General features: G+C 32.2%; 3 protein-coding genes across 3 annotated transcripts; all 3 read right to left on the bottom strand.

Moving 5' to 3' along the window:
• Window positions 1–781: 781 nt before the first annotated feature.
• Window positions 782–3,820, bottom strand: LOC8288656. Its single transcript, XM_015725170.3, is given in 6 exon segments — window positions 782–1,195; window positions 1,288–1,347; window positions 1,894–1,989; window positions 2,565–2,618; window positions 2,621–2,889; window positions 3,394–3,820. Coding segments are annotated over 6 exon segments (777 nt in total). The 5' UTR covers window positions 3,485–3,820; the 3' UTR covers window positions 782–988.
• Window positions 3,821–6,038: 2,218 nt separating this feature from the next.
• LOC8288657 (cytochrome c) lies at window positions 6,039–7,663 on the bottom strand. The gene is made up of 3 exons (XM_002528796.4): window positions 7,430–7,663; window positions 7,159–7,292; window positions 6,039–6,407 (listed from the first exon to the last, which is right to left on the bottom strand). The coding sequence occupies exons 1-3, from the start codon at window positions 7,539–7,541 to the stop codon at window positions 6,315–6,317; spliced, it is 339 nt and encodes a 112-aa protein (XP_002528842.1). The 5' UTR covers window positions 7,542–7,663; the 3' UTR covers window positions 6,039–6,314.
• A 1,227-nt stretch (window positions 7,664–8,890) lies between these two features.
• Window positions 8,891–12,487, bottom strand: LOC8288683. The gene is made up of 2 exons (XM_002528795.4): window positions 12,287–12,487; window positions 8,891–10,551 (listed from the first exon to the last, which is right to left on the bottom strand). Exon 2 carries the CDS (start codon window positions 10,259–10,261, stop codon window positions 9,053–9,055), a length of 1,209 nt encoding a protein of 402 aa, XP_002528841.1. The 5' UTR covers window positions 10,262–10,551; window positions 12,287–12,487; the 3' UTR covers window positions 8,891–9,052.
• Between the last annotated feature and the right edge of the window lie 2,197 nt (window positions 12,488–14,684).

Raw genomic sequence — 14,684 nt, 5'->3', positions numbered from 1 at the left:
GTTTTCTTTTGACTCTTTTTATCAAACGGTAAAGGGTTCATAATGGTTAGCAATTTTCTTACCAGATTCATTTGATCCATTTAGAATTAAATTTTAGAGTTGAAACGAAAAGAGAATTCATATTAGGATGCAGTACAGTTAGAAATAAATTTTAAAATACTATCTTTTTAAAATTTGATTGATAACCCTCATAATTCGAAAAGCATGGACGAGATTTTATCTTAATTTCACGACTTAATTTTAGATATATAATTTTTAATAGTCTGAAATATAAAATCATAATTTAAATTTAAATGTATTACGTGATAGTATATCTGTCGAAGCTGTGTTTATAATTTCCATAAAAAAATAATCTAAATCTATAGATTTTAGAAGAAATTTCTTCTTTCAAAATCTCTCAATGGAATATAATTATTATTTCAATATTATCTCTAATGAATTTATATTTTTTTAAAATTACCTTTAATTATAAATAAAAATATATTATTTTTTATGTTTAATTCAAATAATAAAATTATGAAAATCCTAAGATTCTAAATGCATTGATTTTGATCAAATCTATGAATTTTAGAATCCCTCGATCCATGCGATGGACTCTACTCAAAATGACACACTGAACATTCAGATGGATTAGTGGAAACCAAGCATGAACAGTAGGCAAAGTCTTCATGCAGCACGAGTTTCGTTGTCTTTTGGTATCTATTATCATCCCTTCGCATAGGGAAAGCAAGAGTTCAAAACCATGCTTTTCTCTCAGCTTAAAGAGGGAAATTTTCTTGAATTGACAGAAGTAGAAAATGAGATATAGCCCGGAAGATGTTTGACATTATTAGAGAGAAACAATCTTATGATTGGATGGTACACAGAAATGCAATTTTTTTCAGAAGATTTCTACTCAAAATGTATCACAACCTCATACTTCAACAAGGGCCACGCACTGACAACTTGAAGAACTTAAAATTATTTTCACATTGCAGCAAAAAGGCTCCTAGGCTGCGAGAGGGCCTTCGCCAACTGTATCATCAATTGTTCGGCGATCAAAACTCTCGTATTCATAGTCCTCATCAAGATCCTGCATGCTTTTACCAAAAACAAATGATTTTGTTCCCATGGTCGTAAAAGGCATTAGACCAAAAGCTCGAGCTGTTTTGATCTCCCCAGCGACCTTCCTCTGGGCCTTTGCACTTATTTTTGTCTATACAACGGACAAGTACGCGTTATGAGAGATCCCACTTACAGATACTATGAGCTGTAATGATTAAATTTGCACTCCATAATGCACGTTACCTTGCTCCGCTTGTGCATAATTCCAGCCTCTGTTATAAAGTTTGAGAGAAATCTAACATTCTGCACAAAAATTTAAAACTGAACTTAGATGTGCAGCTAAATTGCAAAGATTACAAAGGATAGCCATAAGGCATATAACTTGAATTTATACTGTAAATAGGAAAAAAGAAACAAAAAGACAACAGTATGATTACTCGTGGAACCACCATCAGCACATTTGCCACAAAAAATAATGTCAAGGAACCTAAAAAATGCTTCATTATAAGACTCCACCGTGAATTCACTATTTCAAATATGGGAATTCCACAGAATAACTTGACTTGAATAGCTTACTATTAATCGAAGGAAAGATACAAATGAGATAAATGCATCATCTCCAAAGACCCAAGCAATGACATTCACCAGCTTACCAACCACAACTGATGGGCCAAAAGCTATTAAATGAGTATTTGTTAACTCATAATCAGTGTCAATTTGCAGCCACGGGGAACTATCACATTTCATGTTATTTCACCAACTGCAGTCTAGTATCATTTGATTCTCTTTACGGCATTCAAAGGTCCTTTATAGCTATGTACAAGTGGAAACAACAGATTGTTTACTCACCCGAGAATCAGCTTTTTCCAGAACTTCCTCTGTTGTTACTTGAAATTCATATCTTTTAGGAGGTTTGCGCACTCCTGGCTTTCTAAGATCAAGATCCTGCATGAAGCAATGCATTACAGTACTTAGGTGAGACAGTCATTAGCATAAGATGGCATAACGAATGCAAAATGACACCAGCAGCACAGATCAAGTACTAAAGAAAAGAGTACAATTGGAAAAATCTTCATTAATTTGCTTGGTTGGAAGCCAAGGAAAACACAGACCACGCGAGATAGTAGAACAAGCCTTTTTCTTTCATAAGAAAAATATATTCCATAAGAGCTCCAATCTTTAAAAGCAGTTTCTAAATAATAGGAAACTATATGCATACTGAATATGACATATGAGTAACAAATATTAATCCTACCAATTCCAAGTTTTTTAATCCCACAGTTTCCTCATCTGACAGAGCTCAGGATCATGTTCGAAATCAAAGCTCGTCATAATTTTTCACAGATTCTAACTGAGCTAATCACATTATTTTTGGCATACTAAATATCCAGAGAGCATCACAGGCATAAAGTGCGTACAGATAAAAGACCAGTGATCTCAACATATAAATAGGAACGCATAAGATCAAATTGCAGTTCTGTAAGTGGGGATGCCAGAACCAATAAGTACTAACTACATACCTTGGTATCATAAGTCATTCCACGCCGAAACGTCATATCTGGTCTAAAAGCATATAGTCCTCTTTAGTTATTTCCTCAGGATCAAACTCAAAATATCTAGCTGCCTTCTTCAATTTCCCATCCATCCCATCAGATAATGTGTTCTCATACAGGCCATCCAGATTCGAACTAATTCCTTCATTCATTCTAGAACCAGGTCTATTGCGAGCCTTTTCAATTCTATCTAGCTTCTGGAAAAAAGGTAGACTATTCTCAGAAATGCCACCAAATATTCGCTGCTCAAACTCATTATTGGACTCTAAGGTATTAGAACTATCCTTTTTACCTGTCAAAATGCAACAATAACTGCAATTAAAAATAGATAAATAAATAATTAAAGGCATGAAATTCCCATAATGTGTAATCGATTGCATAACTTTAAAATAATTCTCATTCCTTGTTATTATATCACGTTATCAAACTGCAAAAAGAAAAAAGAGAGAGAGAACACCAAGAATTAGGATTATAGATAGCTCTATCAAGATTAAAGCCCTAAAAAAGATTTTGAGAATAAAATGATGCACACGGCATGAAAGACCTTGAGAAAGGCATAAAGTTTCGAAAATTGAAAATAAATTCCAGAATTCAAGTTTGGAGTAGTAAAATGGTAATAACATCAGAATCGAAATTCCAATTCTCTTTGAAATCATTCCCAGTGTATAGCAAGAATTGGGTTTTTTTTTTTCAATAACTATGATTGATTCTATAAAACGCACCTGGAACAGAAATTGAAAAAAAAAAAAAAAAAGGAAAAAAAGAAAAAGGAAAAACAGGAAAATGTTAAAATTACCATGAGATGCAGATGTAGAGAGGGGTTTAGCGAAATGGGTAGTGTGAGATCGGCCAATAGATCGCAATGTAATGCCTATTGTTCTTCTCATTACTCTCTGCTCAATGACACAGTTTTTGAATACGGATTAAGAAAATAAAATTAGCAAATAAAAGGCGATTAAACCCTTTCAGGGTCTGTTTGATTGAGCTGATCCATCTTTTTAATTCTCTCCAATATCTTACCTGATTTTAGCCTATAACATTGAAAATTTAAAGTATGAACAGATAAGATTTAAGTGCATAAGATCAACTATGGTTAAGATAGCACTAATCATTAATGTTATATGATGTATATCATGCAAATTAAAGGTTGCTTTAAGAACATATCATGAAAAGTTGTAGGCTTCTTTTTTTTTTTTTTTTCAATAGCTTAAAAGGATTACAAAACTATGAAAAATAATAATAATAATAACTAATTGAAGCAAAAAAAAAAAAAAAAAACCATTAAATATGAAAAATCAAAATAGAGTTTGTAGAGTTGATACTTATTGTATTGTTCATGCCATGATAAACGAATTCCAAGAAGTAAAAGAAAAAACTTTAATGAACTAAATCACTCAAACATCAGAAAAAAAAAAAAAAAAAATTCCCATGCACAAAATAGAAAATAACATTTTTGAGATCACTAGTATTATTGTATCAATTAATCTACATTAACGGAAACAGCGAGTAAAGCAAATGAATGCGCAGTGGCTTCGTTCAAATACGCATCGAGTGGATTTGGGGAACTCAACTTTTATTAAAAATCTGAAAAAGTTAAAATTTGTATTAAGATATCTTAATTAAATAAATATATTTAATGAAATTATATAAAAAATTTATAAAATAAAATCTTTTATAATTAATCAAATTATTAACTATTAAGTTAAATCAAAAAAAATACGAGTTAATAATAAATTATATTTTTAGATACATACATAAATAAGTTAAAAAATAAATTAATATTTTAATTGCTTTGAATATCTATTTTTGACTGAGTGATGTAATAATTTAATATAATAATACAAGAGGATGTTAAAATTAATTATTAAAAATATAAAAATACTAATATTAATTAGACATGTAAAGATTGTAAGAATATTTAACCTATTAAAGATAATTTGAATATTTTTTCGAATTAACGTTTATATTTTATATTTTATAGAAGGATATAATAGTTTAACGAAATTTAAAAATATAGATATTATAATTAGTTATTAAAAACACAATATCTACTAGTATAATATAACAAAAGTCAAGGACTTTAAAATAATACGTGTATTTAAGCGCTAAGATGCGATTGAATCCTTCAACAACAATTATGGATAGTACCAAAAGAAAAATATAAATTAAAATGCTAAAAGATAATTGAAAATGCAAAATTAAGATATCGAGCATTCAAGTGAAAGTACAAGAGGACTACAGATTTCAGTGGAAAATTAAGTAAAAAAAAAAAAGAGACATCAATTGCACCTTAAATTTAAATGAAAAATGGTAAAGTCCTGTGAAGCTTATAAAATCAAATAAAGTAGATTCCAAATCAAAGGCTCTGTCAAATCAAACTCAAACATAGAAAGTACAAATTAATCAAGTCACTAACATGGTCCATAATAAGGCTGGCTGGATTAAAGATACACGGGCACACTCCTAGTCCTATGTCCCAATGGAAAAAGTTACATCTTACTATACCCAGTAAATTTATAAAACTAACTATTGAAGTTGAAGGAAACTGCATCCTATTATAGAGAGTAATCTTGCATGGACTCCCTACTCCTACCAGTAAAGCCTCAGGGAACATAAAACAGACTCCATAAAACTGTCAAATCAACACAGTAACCTTCTACCAAGACTCAAGACTCTACTCTCTAGCGTAGTTTAATATAATAAAAAGAAACCATCCTGCTCTCCTTCAGGTCCATCTACATGATACATGTCCAAAACGTAGCCTTCTTCACAATGATATTGCCTTTCAACACAATGTATAAGATTACATCTCATCACCATTTAACTCGCTTTAAGTTGGGACAATCCTTTTCCTTGTTTAGCCATCTAAATATGCATGTCAAACAACCTACTAGAAACTTCAATGTGACATTAATTCCAAACTACACAGCCTTCCAAGAACGATCTCGAAGAATTGGAGGCCAACCACTAACACCGAAGAACCCAGTGATTATTAGTCTAGAATATAGCAAGCACCATTAAGTCCTGGTTTGCCTTGTACGCATAAGGCTCAACAACTTTTACCATCCCCTAAAACTTCACTAGACTTTTCCGGATATTAATATAATTATTGAAAATCAAGCAAACAATCATATCCCCACATTAAGCAGAAGGAACATAAAAGGACACAGCTTGTAACACTTTAATAATCAAGAATGGAAGAGCCATGACCAAGGATCATTCACATCTGTTGAAAATGAATCCACCATAGAAGGACCTCAGCATGAAAAGAACCAAATACTTGTTAGTCAACTAGCTGAAAGATACACAAAAGCACCTATCAGGCCAAAATCATAATTCAATCTCCAAAACATACTTTGCACTATATGCAGCCATAAGAAGATATATTAATAACTTTGTTGGCAAGTGCAACAAAGAATATGACTCTAATAACAGGATCAATTCAGAAAAACAAAACATATGATTAATAATTCATGAAAACAAATTTATCAATAGACAGTATGAGCTACAAAAAATAATCGGGTTTCATGAAATGCCTCATGAAAATAACAGAAATTTTTCTCTAATCATCTCAACTATCAAAGGAAAGAGCACCTTTAAGCCTTAAGCTGTGTTATTTCAAGTGGACAGTTTATCTGAAAAAAAAAAAAAATTGTTTGGGACAACCAATGAATGTCACAAATCATTTGGTAAAAATAGCCCTATTAATCAAGGGGATCAGGCAGTAGCTTGCTTCAGATAGGCAATGAGGTCTGCACGGTCCTGTGGCTTCTTCAATCCAGGGAAGACCATCTTAGTTCCAGGGATGTACTGCGCACAACAAAAATCAAAACCAAGGGACTGTTAGAAGCACAATTAATAATCATGTGTAGGAGACAGCAAGCAGCAGTCAATGGCACCAGGTTCACCTTTGAACTGTTTGTATTCACGTGCAAGCAAAAAACTAATCGAAGACTAATGATGGTTCCTAATCCATAATTCAGGAAGCACATTAAAACAATATCAGATTTGGTTATTATCATATATTAAGTGCTAATAAAAAGAACTAGCCAAAAACAAATAATATTAAGCCATGCGAATTATAAAGCCTTGATATGAGATGCCTATGAAAAAACATTGCAGGAGAAGAAACTTCTCGAACCAATCATTATTTAAAATGAACCATTTTTTAAAAATTAAATACCATTTATCGCATTCTTTCATGAAAGATAAGATCCTAGACAATGAAATTTTAAGCAACCAATTTAAAATACTAAAATTCATCTTCTTTGCACAAAAAACAACAAGTTAATAATCTCCTACAACTCCAATCAATTCATAGATCTAAGTCTAATAATTTGGTAAAATCAAACAACTTTTATTAGGGTTTTAAGCAACCGCCGGGCACTCAGTATGAAATATAGTCAACCAATATTATAATCTGATTGAAATACAAAAATGTTTAACCTTCTCATTTCAATCAATTATTTCATGATCTAATCTAAAAACCATAAACAAAGTAAACAATCTAAGAGTTATTACAGAATTCTAATTTCTGCTTAAAAAAAGGGCCCTAATATACCTTCTTAGGGTTAAGCAAGTAGTCATAAAGCGTATTCTCTCCCCATTGAACAGCCATATTCTTATTAGCCGCAGAGTATGAATATCCTGCAGTTGTTCCTGATTGTCTCCCAAACAGCCCATTCAAGTTCGGTCCTAAAACATTCAATTAATAAAAAAATTAAATTACAAAATTCAGATCCATAAACAAATCAACCAAAAACAACAGAACAAAATCAGATCCAATTTTCCTTTTGATTTTTTTTTTAAAAAAGAAAAGATTAGAAACAGACCTTGTTTGTGGCCAGCGCCTTTCTCGACGGTGTGGCACTGAGCGCACTTAGTTTTGAAGATTTTCTCTCCGGCTTTTACATCGCCAGGTGGTGCTTGATCGAATGACGCCATTTCAGTAGAACTTCACACGAGATCACAGAGGCGAATGGATTAGCTAGGGTTTCGATTTGTCCGTGATAACTTAAAAAGGAGAGCGCAGACCGCTAATAGAGAGAGAGGGAGAGGTAGGGGAGGAAAAGAAAAAATACGGCTACTTCGGGGGGTGGCACGCGATTTTCTTAAATTGACTGGATTGCCCCTTGCCTTTTATTTTAATTACTATCTTACTCATCGTAGTAGACTAGTTGGTCTTGTCATCCGTGTACCGACCTCGAGTATGAAATTGAGCAATTTTTGACCTTTTATAATTACATTTTTCATATTAATAAAAAATCAATTAATATATTAACTACATTAATGTAGTGGAGAAATGTTTTCAATTTTAATATCTTTTATATATAAAAATATTAAACTTTGGTGGGTGTCAATTAAATATATACTTATATTTTTTTTATACAACCAAAAAAAGAAAAATTATAAAATATAAGTTATTTTTGGTAAAAGAGAAAAGAAAAAAAAAAAAAAAGGAAAGACGGGTGACTGTCTGTCTAGATGGTGACAAAAGCGAGTAAGGAAGCATTAACATACGCGAGAGTTCCTTGTCATTTTCGGGGGTATGATGGTCATTTGGATTAAATTATTTAGTTATTAATTATTGTGCTGTGTGTGCAACTTTTCCTTTTGAAATGTCCAAGTGGGTGCGCGGACTAGGCGTAGAGGGTTGGTTGTTGAAGAATGATCTTTCTAGTTTTCTTCTTTCTCGCGTTGGCTAGCAGCACCGGTTGAGTTTTATGACACGTGGCAAAATGTCACCCGGGAATAAAATAATAATAATATTGCCATATTTCCAAAACTGTCCTCTGAACATTGATGACTGACCATTTCTTTCATGATTTTCTTATACCATATCTTATTTTAAATGTTCATATCATTTGTGCTGATTTCAACTTTTTATATATAGTAAAGCCTTTTAATCTTTTCTAGGAAATAACTTTTTACTTTAACCATAATCACCCCTAAATTTCCTAATAATGATAATTATAACCTTTTAAATAATTGAAAAGCCTATTACAATAAGCTACTTTTAAAGGGGCTTATATCGAGATAATTATGTATTCTTAATCACCCACGTATATATGGGAACATACATGAAGTAGACTTCAGTAATAGTAAAGCTTTACTCGGAGACACAAAAAAGTTATAAAAAAAATTAAACAAAAGAACTCGAGTAAATTTACCACCAAAAGTAATTCTAAGTTAACAAGGTAGACTATCTTCACCATCCATATGTACCCTACATAATCATCAAGTATGAATAACGAGGCAACTGAAAATTTATAAAACAGAAAGGTTACAAGAGATTAAGGAAAAGAAAAATGCTGATAAAATTTTCATTAACCAAAACCACCATCACCATATCTAAAATTAGAAAACAAACCAAGAATAAAATTCTTATTGAGACTAACCCTTTACAATCAGTTTTTTTTCTTTACCACAAAATTGATATTCACCTTTGCCCACTTCTAATACCCCAGTGCTTGCCTTGGAGGATGCATTAGCCAACCCATGAGTGGAGGTGATCCTGGTGGGGTTGCATCTCGACTTGGAGAGAAAAGGCTAAGCTCCACAAATGGCCCTGTTGATGTCCCATCCCTCTCATAAGTTCGAAAAGAAATTGATCCACGCTTGGTTGAGGCATCAGAGTGTCTCCCAGGGCTTATTCGGCTGCTTTCTTCAAGGTGGCTCTGGTTAGCAATGAGAGAAATGGTGTCATTGTGGTCGTCAATGATTCTTCTTCTAGCCTCCATGTCCAGAATATTCCCCAAGGCTAAAGAATCCGCAATCGGACAGTACACAAGCATGCAAATACACACCCCAGCACAGCATAAAAGAGCAAGAAAAGCTGAGAAAGCAAGTGCTTCAAAGAGAAAATCTTCTGGCTCAGATAAAACAGATAGTCCAAGCAAAAGAACCCTTAATGGGAAACAACTTGAAACTGAGAATATTAATGTATAGACTCTCTTCTGCAAACCCTTGTTGATGACCAATTTCAAAATCCGCCTTCCAAGCCAAAACAGGTAGATAGTTAGTATGATGGCAAAAAGCCCTAGGAGGATTGTATTTAGTAAAGGGTAAGTACAGAGGGCGATCACATCAACGGCATTTTCTATGGTAGGAGTAGCTGTGCTTGTAAAATAATGGGGCAACTTCTGCAAGGAGCCTTCATTCTTACGCAACTGAGGTCCAATTAGTATAATGAAGAGCTGAAGAACAAACACTGGAAGGCAATAGAGAAGAACATATGCTGCAGTCTTTCCATTCCATTTTCGACTTAGAATTCCTGATTCCATCCTTTGTAAGGGTGCACGAAGAAGAAAAACGAGGGTGAGGAATAAACAAGGTTCCGCAAAACCCAGATTTGAGACAAGGTAGCCTTTGCAAACAGTTTCCTGCCATTTCAAGTCCAGGGCATTCAAGACTTTTCCCTTACGCCTCAGCAAACTTAATCGTAAAATCTCACCAAAACCCCACCAGATAAAACACAAAATGAATGTGATTCGGATAATCCAAGGACCACTAAAATAAGTGAGTTGAATAAAGCCTTGACTACGAACATGAGAGCGGAAGTACAACGAGTAAGCAATGCAAAGCAGACCGAGAAGAATTAGGATAGCAACTAGGCAAATTGTCACCACACCGAATGCATCGGCAGCAGAACTCGTCAGGGGCATTACCCGAAGCACAAATTCCACGCATGCTCTCTGCCAGCATGGATACAAGTAATCCTCCTCTGGTGTATACGCTTCCTTCCCAGGATTAATTTTGAATAACAGATTTCCAAAATAATTCTAAAACTTAACTTGTCTGGGCTGAACTAACCAAACACGGTCAGCCAGAGTAATTGCACCTTTCCTTTTACTCCAATAATGATGGCAAAGCCACGTGAGATGTAGCGCATCAAATGGTCCACAGCCAACTCCAACAATGAATCCAAATTAGGTGAGTTATCCGAGCCAACTACCTATACCATTACAGAAGGAAAATCTTCAACAAAGAGTACAAGATTAATGATAGTGAGAAAAGGAAAATAAATGTTGACTGATGTACACGTATATTATTCATAGAGAAGAATTACAGTAGATCACTGCATACATTTCAAGGTTTCACTTGAGTGTCTACAGTCAACAGTGTGAGAAACTGTTTCATAAAATGACAAAACACTATTCTTCACGAACACAAATTTAACTTTGACTAGCATCTTGGCCAAGAAAAGCAGACTCTCTTCTACATAAAAATATAACATCCATCCAGTATCACAAGCTACCTCCCAAGAACCAAATTCCATAACTACATGTCCCTTTGGCACCACCATAATAAAAATTTAAAAAGTTCCCTTTTACACCTTTTATTTTTTTATTAAAAAAAAAAAAAAGAAACTACAACACCGCCCACCTTGTTGCAAAAGATACATCGACATGTATTATTGTTTCATGCATGATGATAACAATTTCCTAGGTAGCTGCTAGCTATCTTAATGGTAATTTATCAAATGAATGAGAAAGTTCAAGAAAGTAAAAGAAACTCGAGCCTTCTCCTTTATATAAAAGGATAAATTACATATTTGGAAGTAAGGAAATGAAATGGAAACCATTTTGGACATATTAAAAATGTAAAGGAAACTAGTTTGTCGTTTCCACAACCATGCAAGGTTAGTGTGTCAGGCTCACATAAGATAAGGTTGATTAGGCATATAGCACACAAGTCTAACACACGTGTGCATTCCTTACATGCGGCATATGCAATGTATGTCATCACATGGTCACGAATAAGATCAACCCCTAACACATTAAAAGTCGCACCAGATGTATTCTACCCAGAATGCAGGCAAGAGCCGTAACTTAAAAGGGAAATAAATAAGTCTTTTAAAAAAAAAAGGAAATAAATAAAATCATCATACTTTCATGGCATGCAAAAACCACAGCAACAACCTATTCGTTTGACATTTCAAGACCCAGATAACCATGTAAAAACACATCAGACGGACAACAAAAGGAAGAACTTTCTTCGAAATGAAAAACAATGCAGCTATGCATTACTAGTAAACAAATGTATTCATGAAATACAGACACATGCTGACAATTATTAGTAAACATATATCGTCAATGCATTAATGGTTCAATAATCTTCTCCACTTCCAAGTTGCTGAATTATAAAACAAAAATTATATTTACATAATTTCTACATAGGAATATCGAAAAATAAATTCATATATTTTGTGTTTTCAACAATGTGGAATCATATATTAGAAGCCTTCTAAGTGTTTTTCTCATTTCTTCTATTCTTTTTAGAAACAAGAACAGAACGCTGAAAACTTTCAGTCTTGCTCATTTTACTTTCCCTCACTATCTCAGCAACCAAGCACACAGAAACAGCTAAAAGTAAGCAATGCGTATACAAATTACCATCTCTAATTAACCAACATTCTAAATCCTAAGCATTCTAAGTAACACATTTTCGTACACGTAAAAGTAAACGCCAAATTACAGATAAATTAAAAAAATTAATCCATAAATTCTTAAAAAGTTCCAAATCGTCGAGAATACATAAACACGCACAGCGAAAATAAACACAACAAGAAAAGAACTAAAAGCAAACTAAAATCACACAAAGGAACATGCAAAAAAGCTAAAGGACATAATAAATCAAGGAATTAAGATAACGAAAATGAGAAAAGAGTAGATCGACAGAGAGCTTACAAAGCAGAGAATCTTGATCCGGTGAGAGTCGATGAAGAATCCACAAATCACGAAACGAGATCGAAAAACCCTAACTTCAGCACAAACAAAAAAAGAAAGAGAAAAATAAATAAAAACGAAGAGAGAGAGAGAGAGAGAAAGAGAGAGAATGTGAGAGAAAGAAGAAAAAACAGAGAGAACGCAGTTAGGGGGAATAGGTGAGTGGGACTTTGTTGGTGACAGGCTGTCTCCAGCTGTGTCTTCCGAACCTGTTAGGTTCGGCTTTAGAGACTTTGGTTTGGTCTTACTCCATACCTACGTGGCTTTGCCCTGGCGGCGTTTACGGCGAGTTCTTAATTTTTGTTTCCTTGAAAAAGAAAAAACAAATTTGTCTAAAATAGAAAATAAGAGTCAGCTTGATTGGTTGTGAGGTTAAGGAAACCCACCACTCGATTAGTAACTCAATTAGTCAATTGGCTTTGCTGTATTTTGTGCAACTACGGTGTGTACATACTATAACAAGAAAAAATACAGAAAAATTGAGTCTTGAATTTACCTTTTTCAATTATAGTAAAATTTCGTATTCCAAGAGAGAAAAGAAAGATGATGCATTTTTTGTATACTCCGACTATCTGGTAAAATATAAAGCTTTTAACTTTTTATATCACGACAATATAAGAATTATTCAATTATTTCGATCGTAGTGTATTTGACATAAAAAGAAAAAGACTTTAGTTATGTAATTGAATGCTAAAATGGTTTAAGGAGATAATTGAAAAGATGAAATGTGGAGATTGATATGCAGAAGATGGTGTATATATATATATATATATATTTATATAGTAGGAAAAAAGTTAAAAGGGGGTTAAGTGTTTTGGCAAGTACAACGAGTGAGATATGGTAATTAATGATTTCACTATATATAATAGATGTATGGGATTAATAAAAGGTTAAAATTGGAGTCATTTATGGAAAAAAGTTTTGGGAGGGACATAAATGGAAATGTAAAAATAGCAATAGTTGGACCAATTCAGTTATAATTTTATTCAAAATCTATGTGCAACATTGATCAAAAGTAGCGATTTTGTAAGGCCCCCAATCTTGGAATCTATGTGCCTTGCACTAAGAAGAGGCTCTTTGTAGTAAATAAAGTTGGACCTTTTTCTTTAATATATATACCTCTATTATATGAATGAGGTTTTAGGGTAATTTTAGTTAGCAACGGTATTGTGAGGATTGACTAAAATAATAAAGATTTTTATTTTACTGGAAATTATGATATTGTAAAAAAGATATTTCCTTAGAATAATATATTTATATTTCTTTTTTATTAAATAAGAGTTGGTTAAAATTAATCTCTTAATTAAAGAAATTATATCCCTCACTTTTTTTTCTATTCTTTTTTTAATTTCATTTTTTGATTCGCTGGTAATTTTTAGATCATTGCGATAGGCCTTTTTTTATTATTGATTAAATTTAATAATTAACTATTAGTATTTGTTGAGAGTATTGAAATATTGAGTTCGTCTTTTATAGGAGTTTTATGGCTCCCCATTACATGAATATTGAGAGTTCTTCCTTCATAGAAGTGGTAAAAAGAAAAAAGAGATTTAATCAAACATTCAAACAATTGGACTTGTCAAATGACACCTATAAAGTTGATATGTGGCTTAATATTATCGAATAGAGTATTATTTTTTACAAAATTACGATCTATTGCTTTGTCAATACGATTGATAATTGTTAAAAATAAAAAAAATTTACATATATTTTTTAATATTTGATATTTATTTTATTTTTTATATTAAAATATATTTGATAATCTTTATTATTGAGATATTCATATTTCTTCTAAAAAAACTAGTAAATAATTATTTTGTATTACTTTTTTTTCTTACAATAGATACAATTAACATATTAGTTGTAAAGTTAGAGTGAAGGAAGAAACTCCTTTTATAAAATAAATAATAAATCACCATATTTTAAAAAAAGAATATCTTAAATTTGAGATCTCAACCTCCAGTGCTAAGTGTCTCATCACCGATTAAAGTCCAGTAGTTACTCCTTTATGCACATACATTGAATTTAAGAAAAAATAAATAAAATGGAGAGTCAAGACAAAGATTTCATATATTTGAGAGAAAATAATATTTAAAAAATTAATCATCAATTATTTAAAATAAATAAATAAATTACCATCACATGAACTTATCAATAATAGTCAAAAATAAATTATCATCATATATTTTCCAAAAAAATATAAGACAATTCAATATTCTTAAAGAAAAATAAAAATAAGACAATTTAATTTTATAAATATCTGTCAAAATTTAAAATTATCAGTCATCCAAATGTGTATGTATATTTTTAATCTAGAAATAAAATAAGAAATCAATGAATACATTGGGCAAAATATTAT

This window comes from Ricinus communis, chromosome 6 (genome assembly GCF_019578655.1).
Source record: "Ricinus communis isolate WT05 ecotype wild-type chromosome 6, ASM1957865v1, whole genome shotgun sequence".
Classification (NCBI taxonomy): domain Eukaryota; kingdom Viridiplantae; phylum Streptophyta; class Magnoliopsida; order Malpighiales; family Euphorbiaceae; genus Ricinus; species Ricinus communis.
Note: the sequence above shows the minus strand (reverse complement) of the source record. Positions and strands in the feature narration are given on the sequence as shown.